The sequence below is a fragment of the Hippocampus zosterae genome, chromosome 4 (genome assembly GCF_025434085.1).
Source record: "Hippocampus zosterae strain Florida chromosome 4, ASM2543408v3, whole genome shotgun sequence".
In the NCBI taxonomy this organism is placed as follows: domain Eukaryota; kingdom Metazoa; phylum Chordata; class Actinopteri; order Syngnathiformes; family Syngnathidae; genus Hippocampus; species Hippocampus zosterae.
The window spans coordinates 26,135,829-26,147,082 of NC_067454.1; the positions used below are offsets into that span (position 1 = coordinate 26,135,829).

An 11,254-nucleotide genomic window follows, 5' to 3' on the forward strand; every position below is an offset into this window, starting at 1 on the left:
ATATACTGTATAGAGAAGCAAGGTAGTGTGAAATATCACTGCCTCGAGCTGGTCGACTTTGTGCCTGCAGCACTTCCATGTCAACATTAGGTCGAATCAAATTCGAAAAAGTTCACTCGCTCTCTGATGGAATTGCTATTTATCTTTGTTTCAGGGTTTCCATCTCATCGTACCACGGCAATTTGTCCAGTGGGATTGCAGCGCATGCATTTTCAATTTCTTGACTCAGGGCAACCAGTGTAGTCCTTTTCCTGTGATGCACAACATCCTTCTCCTGGGGGAGTTGAACACGTGAAAATGCATATGCAGCAATCCCATTGGACACTTGGGCCGACGTTACCCGAGCAGTAATTTGCTGTACACATAAATGTGTGGAAGGTAATGGCCAACAATTTGAGGAACTCTTGTAATTGTAGAGGCCAAAGGTCACTTGTAAAAATCTAAAATATCAATGCAAGTTTCCCACAAAGATGGAACCTTGAAAGATCACCAAAAAAGCAGCATGTAAAGGTGGCTGCAGTCAAGGGCTGGCAAAGCATCTCAGGGGATGAAATATATAATATAAAAATCTATAATATATATAAATATAATATAAATATCTATACGTTCTTCCACATCCACATGCAGTTGATTAAAATGTCTTTATGAATGGTGAAAAGTTTTTAAAAAGGTTGAATCCAATCCTAAATAGGTCTTTCATAGATTAAGAGACGTACGACCGAGACATCTGTTTTCATAGTGTGCACAACCTCACAAACACACTTTACCAAACATCAACATGATACTCCTAAATTTCGGGTGTACACATGATTTCATTGTTCCGAAAGCAATAGGCAACTACAGGCTGCCGCACAAGACATACTATAAGATGACAAAGCAGCGATTTTATCAGACCCCCCCAACCCCACCCCCCCAAAAAATGGCATACATTTAATTCAATCATAATTCAAGAAGTGACACTGGTTGCTTGTTGATCTACTCTTGTGTTGTTCACTCTTCTCCAGTCCAACTCATCTATAGTTGTTCACAAGGGAAGTGAAAGAAAGAAGAATGAATTGTCCAAACACCAGCTTGGCAGTGAAGCTGTCAACAGAATGTTTTTTTTCCCCCGTGCATACATTTCCAAGGTGACTGTTCTGTTAGAAAACTGTCGTCGGAAGAGCAGAACGATCCTCTCTCTCTACGAGTTCCAAATTGTCTAATCGAGATAGAGATGTGAGCTCAATTGAGGTCAACTCAACCTTGGAGCACATCTCTTCTGATTCTGCTGCTATTTCTTCTCCTCTCTCTTCCTTCCAAAGCCGTTCATACTCCTGCTTCAGCTCCTGATAGGAGCGGGAGAAGGTATGGAAGATGGAAGTGGCGGGGAAGGCCATGATGAGTATTCCACTCAGGATACTAGTCAGTGCCACCATCTGTCCGGGGAAGCTGCGGGGGACCATGTCTCCATAACCAACAGTTGTCATAGAGATGATTGCCCACCAGTAAGTCGCCGGGATGCTGCTGAAGCTGTTTTGCGGATGGGTAGCGGCATACGGCGCCAGTTCGCTTTCTGCAAGATGGACCAATGGTGAAAAGAGAGTCACGGCCACGCAGACAAATAGCAGCAGTAGGCCAAACTCCCTCATGCTGCGCTGCATCGTCAGGCCCAGTGTTTGTAAACCCAGGGAGTGACGAGCAAGCCGCATAACGTAAAGGATGCGCAGCGCGCGCAGCAAGCGGAGAATGAGACTCAGTTTGTCCAAGTAGCCTCTGCCGGCACCCATGACCATTTCGTCCTGGGTCTCATCTCTGACATCCACCGCCAGCGACACGTAGTATGGCAGGATGGCGACGGCGTCAATGATGTTGAGGGGACCACGAGCAAAGGCCAGCTTACTCTGGGCATTTATAAATCGCAGCACAAATTCAAAAGTGAACCAGGCTACACAAATGGACTCCACCACAAACATGCTGTGACACTTCTGGGAACACTCGCCCTGCAAGACACAAAAGGTTCCACCGGATGAGCACAACTATCAGTTATGGGCGCACTGAGAAATCGAAAATAACAATGTTTATTTCTTCTCTTTCTTTTTCAGACTAGATTGATCCCATTTCATACAGACCATTAAAAATACATTTTCTTGCATGAAGGGCGAGGAGGGCAATGTCACTTTGTCACGTCACGCTTCAATCAGACAAGCTGCTTGTCCAAAACCACCTTCGTGTTGACTTGGAACCTAGTACATTAAATTGCAAGGGAATTCTGGTCTTAAATGACACCATTAATATGGTGGAGTTAAAAATAACTCAATGTGGGTTTAAAATATATACACACACACGCGTACACTTGGTTCAAATGATCCGAATTGTTATCATGCTGCTGCGGAGCTTGCTTATGTTGAGCTAATCAATTGAATCAGGTTTCTTGCAGTAGGGAAATTTCTAAAACATTGTGGATTGGGTCGCGAGAGGACAGAAGTCTGTGACCCCTGGTATCAAAATATCACTCGGCGAGTCTTACGTCAGGAAAACATTGTTAATAATATCGTTTTAAGTAACTGTAGGCAATTATCTTTATTATTATTATTATTATTACTATTTTTATTATTATTATTACACACACAGGCATGGGAGAACATACAAACTCCACCCCGTTATTATTTTCATTAGTGGATAACTGTATGCAAGTTTGACTATCTTTCGTGGCAGTATGCTGCTTTTTCTCACTGCCGCACCACATCAATATTAAGTGAAACTACATGAAACGTCAATGCCAGTGTGATGTTTCATACACACCCTCGTCTCTTCGTCTCGAAGGTCTGGCATGGTGCTGATACACAGGCTGACCACCGTGACCAGCACCATAATGACAGAGAGGCAAGCAAATATCTTTCCTGCCAACCCCGAATGAGGGTTTTCCACCACTTCCCGCAGCATCCAGATCAGCTTGCAGTGGCCTCTCTCCACTTCTGCCGCGTTTTTCTTCAGCTTTATCCTCTTCCGTCTCCATTCCTCTTCTTTGCGCTCTCGCTCGGCCACCTCCTCCACGCGGGTGATCATGCGACGACGGCAGCACCGCTCCATGTGACCTGGGTCGACACCCCAGTAGTCGAGCTCGTCATGCAGAGATACGGCGCACAATTCCCTGAGCAGACGCAATTTGCCCGCTGCAAGGAAATTGAGAATGACCCGGAAAGCTGTGGGGTTGCGGTCAAAGAAATATTCCTTGCGTGTCTCATCATAGTCATCACAGAGGTGTGCGATCTCCTCGGGGGTGGTGCAGAAGCGCAGGCGTCCCAGGCGACTTTGAGGGAATTGCTCCAATGTGCTCCAGGGGAAGGTGTAGCGATTACCCCCAACATTGATGAGGACTTGAAGGGTGTGATCGACCACATGTGAGGCCTTGGGCTCACGTAATAGCTGGGCCCGCTGGAAGTACACCCCCTTGATTGTCTCCGTCTCGGGGATCTCCGTGAAGAAGCGGTCGAGGCTACTGTCGTCGCTGCTCGTCGAGTAGGTGCTGAAGTCGTGATTGGCATTGCTGATAATCGGCATTCTGTCTTCACTGTAAGAGGTGGGACTGAAGAAGTATCTGTAGGGGGGTCTGACTGAACAAACACAAAGAAGCCGACAGCTGAAATGATAATAAACAGATAAATAAATACCGTATTGGCCCGAATATAAGATGGCCCTGATTATAAGACGACCCCCTCTTTTTCAAGACTCAAGTTTGAAAAAAGACTTTTTGAACACCAAATTAATTTTTATACAGAAAAGAATTACAGTACATTTGAAACAAATGATTATAACAATATATTTGAGAGAAAAAGCATGTTATTTTGCCTCATCCAAATCTCAATATCTGAACATTTAAATATGTAAACGAAAGTGCAATCACATTTGTAAATGAATGGCTTCTGGTTTTTGAAATGTAAATTGCATCATAACTTCTCCTTAGCTGCCGGTTAACCTGGCCGATCTTCGACCTACTTTTCTCCAGATTGTCGCTATGTTTCTCAATTTTCAGTTTTCTCCTCTATTATTATCTTTTCTTTTCTTTCACACTGCTATTTTTTATTTTTATTCTTCATGACAGGGGTTCACTTTGGCCTGGGCAGTCAAGTTCAGCATTCGCTTCAATGATATCTAGCGTCGTAAATTGGTATAACGTCTAGACCCGAATATAAAACGACCCCCACTTTTTCAGTCTTATTTCAATGCAAAAAACACCATCTTATATTTGGGCCAATACGGTAAACAAAAACAAATGTCATAGTACTTGGCCTTTTTTTTCCCTCATCCCTGTTACTGACTTATGATCAGTCCAGAGTGTACATTGACCCTCAAGGACATGTAATGTGGGATAAACCCCACACTCGATAGATCCCACACTCGTTTTTTGAAAATGGAGGAGGATTTATTCGAAAATAAAAGCCACATTTCCAAAACAAGTAAAAACTGGACCCTTTTGTTTCTTCGAATGTCTTTCCAAGTTTCACAGGCAGACCCTGACCTTCAAAAACAACTAAAATGGTCGGCCAATACCATGTCCAGGCGCACCAACTGCTACTCTTGAACAATGTGATATTTTTACGACTTGCCATTCATAATTTGCGCTATGGGAGCATTGTCTCTCCACTGGTCACAGTAACACTTTAATGCCTACTCGATTCTTTCCTGAGCACACAAATGTTGCAATGTACATTTTCATTGTTGTCCATACAACATTTCCCTTGTGTGTGGATTAAACAAACAGAACAGACTGTTCTACATGATTTTGCCATGGAGCAGAAGGAAGGCTTTATGACGGTAGGTGTTGTTATTCAAACCACTCTCTATTGTGCACTTTCCCGAGTTGCCGTTAAACACTGGAAATACAAATCTCATGTACTCGTTAAACTGACATTGATGGCCATCGCAATCAAAGACTTTTTTTTAACTCACAAAAACAACGATTTGTACTCAAATTCTTATGAAGCGCATTATTGTTCTCTAGGAAATAAAATAATGGCATTGCATTGCACCGAATTGGAAAGATGTTTTTTTTTTAACACTAACATCCTTCAAGTACCTCATCCAACTGGTGAAGGCCCTTAATTAGTGGGCCTACACAACATTTGTAGGATGGCATATCATTATTACTGACAAACGAGGAGAAAGCACATTCAGGTCGTAAAAGAGATAAAATAGTGAGGTATTAAGTAAATGGTGGAGAAATTAATACAAACACAGTAATACAAATTAAAAATTCGGTGGGGGGGGGGGGGGGAGAGGTTGATGGGGTTAGATAAAGGAATAAATTCTGTTTACTCACCTCAGAGGGCGCATGTGGTCTGTGTAAATTCAGGAACATTTCTCTTCAGCTTCCAGCACATTTTCCAAGCTGTTGCTCAAACAAACACGCATCTCGCCCACGAAGACTAAATTGCTGGTGTGTTTGTGCCGGTTTAGTCAAACACTAACAGTTTGTTAGAAATCCCGCCGTTGTGATGGTAACAATCCCCGACTGTTTCTAAACGGTTTCTGAAGTTTCCATGGTGGACGTCTGCTCCAAAGATTGCACCCGCCAGCTTTGATATCAAGCGAACGCATTTCATCTGCCGCGTCGTGTTCCCGCTTCAGCGGTTCGTCGTCTGTGCTTGCACGGAGGGACGAAATACGATTAGGTGTCCTCCTCAAACCTGCTGCTGTATTTTCATCTGCGCTTGATAGCAGGACCGTCCCCCACTCCCCTCTCCGCTTGCACCAGCTCGCTCTTCACGCACACTGAAGAGAAGGAAAAAACAAAAAGACCGGCGATGGAAGATTGATCAATACAAATACTCGTCTTTGTTTCAATTCGGATGCCACTGAGTTAGTTATGACAGAATTGGAGGATAGTTTTTGTGCCTTCTTGAATTCCAAATGATCCACACAAAACACAACAACAAACATTTACCTGATGTATATGTAGGCTTATGTTATACTGTATTATTAATAATCATTTTATGTTTGAGCATCATATTATTTCATGTTAAGCATTCCTAAATTATATTCTATTGTTTAATGATTGCTCAGACGTTTTTATATTGATAGGTTGTGATTGGCTGTTAAAGTAAGATAAGCAGGAAGTGATTTTTTGTTACGGGAGTTGTGTTCGCGAACGTGCTACGATGCAGGCGTCTTTTCCTCCCTTTTAATAAACTGCATTGAAAGATTGCATCTCTCATTTTGTCGTTCGTGAAGAAGAGCTATCCACTAGAAACAACGAAACCCTCGACTTACATATACTGTAAATTCTTGTTGTAAATGTAAGCTATGGTTCAAGTGATTTTTAACCGAATAGTTCTGGAGCACCCTCTAAATTGCTTTTCCCACCTTGCCCTCCCTTTTGATGACATACAGTACCTTAATGTAACTGATTCAATATGTTTTAAAATTGTGATGTTACTAACATGTCTTCCCTGTAATTATTAAAACATTTGATTTCATCACATTCGATTTGAAAGAGTAATTATGCTCTGACGTGGTGCCTCTTAACATAGAGGCATCCCTGCTACCAAAAAAAACGTTTTTGCCAGTTTGGGGAAGAGAAAAATCCTAAACCCCAAGTGACCACAACCCAGTTCATCATTAGTGGAGTCACAAGACAATGAAAGCAAGTTAAGTATCTTGAAAGCAGAAAAGTAAAAGCCTGTTGACCATTTATAAATCATCCATTTCAGCACTCGACAGTGCTGAAATCCAGCATCAAAGCCAGACTGACAAAGTTTGCGCAGGAGATATCCAAACTCAGACAGGATTATATCAAGGAAGGAAGATAAAGCAGAGTCTCTCTTCCCGTATGTCTATCTGACACACACACACACACACACACACACACACACACACACACACACACACACACACACACATTCGCATTGGCGCGATTTGCATGCTTGATTTACAAGGTGTAGGTTGTTTTGCTCCATACAGTATCTAATCAGGACATCAGCTGCCGTGAAGATGACATTCGATTTGGTGGCAAACTACACATTCTGTATTACTATAAGAAATGGCAATGACTTTATTGGCATGTTTGTTCGTATCCATAAATTGCCTAAATATCATATTTATTGTAAAAAAAAAACACTTGTTGAACACTCCATTTAAAACAAATAAGAACCATAATGTACGAACCCTGTTTTCGACACCGTATGCCCTGTTGAGGGTGGGGGGGGGGGGGCGCTGGAATGCCCCGCCTACTACCCGAAGACAGCTGGAATATGCTCCAGCACACCCCGTGACCCTTGTGAGGAAAAGCAGATTAGAAAATGGTCCGACACACTTGGGAAGAGATTTTCCTCAGTGTGGCCCCTGAGGTATGATGAGTTAGTCTTCCTTCAACCTAACATGCATGTTTTGGGAAAATGGAAGGAATCCTGACCAAAGAAGACTGTTGAGGAATGGGGGCTGTCAATTTGCTCTTGGCCCTTCCTTGGTACAGATTCTTTTATCTCTCTATAAGGTGGAAGAAGACCCAACACCACGTAGTCTTTTCTTCAGTTTATCGCAACGCAACACGAATCGATTCGGGCTCCTGTGAGTCTCAGATTTCATCAGGAAGCCCCGAGCAACTTCAGTCACACGTACATATAGGCATAGTATGTGAATTATGTTAATTAGGGGCGGGCAGTCCTTCCCCTTATGTAAAAATCTGAAACAAAGAAAGTCAAGCAAAGTTCGATCTTGGCATTTTGACAAAGTACAGAGAATATCTGTAGGTCCACAAATCTTGAGATTAGGTTTCCTCTTCGAAGGCACTTGACAGCCTTCAGGGACTTTTACGATGTGGGGGACGCAAAAGAAGACGGCCAGGGGGCTGTTAATCACTCAAGGGGAATTAGGACCCCAACTTCACCCTACACTCTTTGTTTTAACTACTTCAGCAGATGTTCAGGAGAGAGACTAGTGTCAATAGTTTTCATAGCAATATGAAATTCATTAACAATGTTCTACTACTACTTCTAGCGGAATAATTCCTTAACAAGACCCATGCCAGCCCAGAAGGTAAACATGCACAAGCACTCCACAAAGGAAAGCCAGAGCCCTGATTCAAACTCCCACCCTTCAGAACTGTTAGGTGGAGGTGCTAACCGCAAGTGAATCATACCACATTACAGCCTACCTATTTAATTGAATATGATAATTCAAAATACTACATGCTTCCTTCATGAATTTCTATTTATGGTTATCTTTGATCATTTTAGTAGTACAGCAGTGTTATGTGATCAGAATGTTAAATATGTAAATGTAAGTCCACACATCCAGTTTTAGGTGAATCAAACATGATCCTCCCGATAATGCCCCACAGTCAAGTAGAGATCATTGTATCTGCACTGAAAGAAGTGTTAGATTGTCATAAAACAACCTCTGACCCTTTTGGTTGATGAAAACTGGGGATTACACGATAATCCATCAGATGGATGGACAGAAAGGGAAGGCAAATTAGAGCATCCTGGGACACAGCCAAGGCAATGGGTTCATGAAACTTGTACAAAGGCCATAATTATTCTCATACTTGCTATCATGAAAACTACAGGGATACGATATCAGGGAAAATGAATATTTTTTATGCCATTATTTTTGTAATAGGTTGATTGTATGTTTTCCTTTTTCCACGCCATATAGGCTTAAAGGCACACTCTTTCCATCTAGTCTCAACATGTTGCTGCACTTCATTGTGAACTATTCATTTAATTTGCAAAGTGAACATGCACATGTGTTCCATTACACAAGAACCGCTTCACTAAAATGAGTCAAGCCTGGTTATCAAAAATAAAAATAATAATAATAATAATAATAATAATTGGATATAGGAGACTAAGCGAGGTTCATTTGGGTAGTTGGGAAAGCAACAAGAGGAGCATCACACTTGACGCTGACACACACACGATGTGGATCGATACATTCACAACTACATATTACACAGTTGAAAGCAAAGACAATCAAAAGGGTACTTTTTGTTTTGTGATTAATCCGTTAAGCAGTCCATTTCCAGCCAAGCACGGCACCACGATTTTTTTCAATCCCGGGGCTAAGGGTAGGTTTGAACGATATGTGGCAGAGGTGCGAAAAAAAAACATCGATATAATATTCATGACTTCACTTTCTTGAGAGGTTCTCTTGTTTGTTTGTTTTTTTCAATAAAATTATGATGCTCACCACAAGCATTTTCAAGTGGATGCGAGGAATTACCAATGTGGAGTAATTATTTTTTTGGCTTTGGCAAATTCATACTGGCCAAGTGTGTTCAAATAATATGTTGATAAAATGTAAGCTTTAATGCTAAAAGCATAGCATAGCAGTAAAAAAAGAGGGGGGAAAAGCTTCTTTGAACATTTTGGCTTACATTGTACAAGTGCGTTCGAAAATTAAGTAAGTAAACAGTCATTCATTCATTCATCTTCCGAGCCGCTTGATCCTCACTAGGGTCGCGGGGGGTGCTGGAGCCTATCCCACCTGTCTTCGGGCAGTAGGCGGGGACACCCTGAATCGGTTGCCAGCCAATCGCAGGGCACACAGAAACGAACAATCATTCGCACTCACACTCACAACTAGGGACAATTTAGAGTGTTCAATCAGCCTGCCACGCATGTTTTTGGAATGTGGGAGGAAACCGGAGCACCCGGAGAAAACCCACGCAGGCCCGGGGAGAACATGCAAACTCCACACAGGGAGGCCGGAGCTGGAATCGAACCCGGTACCTCTGCACTGTGAAGCCGACATGCTAACCACTGGACTACCGGGCCGCCCTGTAAACAGTCATTTACTCATTTTTATAGTTTTATTATTATGTCTGCAATTTATGATTTCCATTTGGCATTTTTTACCCCCATAATACCACGGGGCATTGACTTGCGTGCGTGTGCAAGTCAGTACCCTGTCGCATTATTATTCATTTTATTCGTTCTGTGAACCAGTCTGATGAATACTACAGCCAGTCTAGGTTGTTTTATCTCATTCTGTTTGGAAACCTGAAGAGTCTTTTGCAACTTAATTTCCTGATGAAGCTGGAGGTTAACATGGTTCAGTGGAATCAGTCTGTCAGAAGAAATTAAACTGAACTCCTGGGGAATTGCTTCAGTCTCTCAATTTGTGCCGAATCACCTAGGGAGCTGTGCAGCGAGGCAACTGATAATTCACCCTTGATTCCGCACAATCAGTCTTCACAAACATTGGTTAATTAACTCCTGCATGCTTCGCATGTCAGGCTTATCGGCTGGCTGAAGGTCTACTTCCACAGGCCATCCTTGCTTGAACGTGTTGTGCAACTAGACCTCATTAATATGGAGCAGAGCTTTACTTAAGCATTCAGGCTTTGTTTGTGTTGTTTTTCTGTCTCCTCTTTCTCAAAATGTAATTAGAAGATGCTAGCTGCAGCAGGAGGAAACCCTCATAAAGGAATCAGATTATTCAGGCAAAGGGTCATATTGCAATTATCGACAAGCGGCTCTTTGAGATGCCGACTCATCTTACAAACTGTTTAGCAGACAGCGTAAAGAACATTTCTTACAGAGCTTTACAGAGCTTTCGTGTGAACAAAGCTAAACTAAAAAATTAAGAGACAAATTTCCTACCTCCTTTCATAACTTTGCTGCTGTGAATTGGGAATGTCTCCATTGTGAGACAAATAAAGGTTTTCTTCTTTTTATTCCTCAAAGGTTGCACTCCCTCCTCAGAGTTTATTATTTGTCTAGGCAATACTGAAGTGGGATGAGCAGAATTACAGTTTGGAGATGTTGTTGACAGAAGGAAGATTAATATCCCAAGCATTTGCAATAAATAAATAAACAAAAGAACAAAATACTGCACATACAAGGGCTTTGCAGCTGATAAAACATGAAAATCATTGAATCGATTTCAGTCACATTCAAAACAGATCGCCTTTCTGGTTATTGGGCAGTGACAGCAAGTACAAGTCAACAAGGAAAGTCAACATTCCTCGCCATGGCAAACAAACAGGCAGATCAACATACCACATCGCATCAATAGTGTATGATCGCTTTGGGTGGATAGAAGGCTGAAAGGAGTTCTGGTCGCTTGTCATATATTGTAAAGCGAAAGAGGGCATTTTCCGTTCCAATCCCGGAGGCCTGTGTAAATGAAAACGAATGATGCAGTCAAATGTCGCGTCATCTTCATTTGTCTTGACAAATACCGACCGGTACTTACTTTCTTTTCCAGTTAAGCGCTTTAATTCTTCATTTGCCAGTCTTGGAGTACAGTAAAAGTCTGTTTACATGAGGGT

General features: G+C 42.1%; 1 protein-coding gene across 3 annotated transcripts; it reads right to left on the minus strand.

The window, feature by feature from the left end:
• Positions 1-604: 604 nt before the first annotated feature.
• kcng4b (potassium voltage-gated channel, subfamily G, member 4b) lies at positions 605-5,730 on the minus strand. Of its 3 annotated transcripts, none has more exons than XM_052063952.1 (3): positions 5,300-5,730; positions 2,782-3,589; positions 605-1,979 (listed from the first exon to the last, which is right to left on the minus strand). In XM_052063952.1, the coding sequence occupies exons 1-3, from the start codon at positions 5,311-5,313 to the stop codon at positions 1,140-1,142; spliced, it is 1,662 nt and encodes a 553-aa protein (XP_051919912.1). In that variant the 5' UTR covers positions 5,314-5,730; the 3' UTR covers positions 605-1,139. The 3 variants fall into 3 exon arrangements, with proteins under 3 accessions (XP_051919912.1, XP_051919911.1, XP_051919913.1); XM_052063951.1 differs by having other exon boundaries at positions 2,782-3,619; XM_052063953.1 differs by having other exon boundaries at positions 2,782-3,593; positions 5,300-5,729.
• Positions 5,731-11,254: the final 5,524 nt, after the last annotated feature.

Coding starts and splice junctions, on each gene's coding strand:
- kcng4b (XM_052063951.1), bottom strand. Junction 1,980..2,781: donor TTCGAGACGAAGAGACGAGG/GTGTGTATGAAA, acceptor TGTGTCTTGCAG/GGCGAGTGTTCCCAGAAGTG.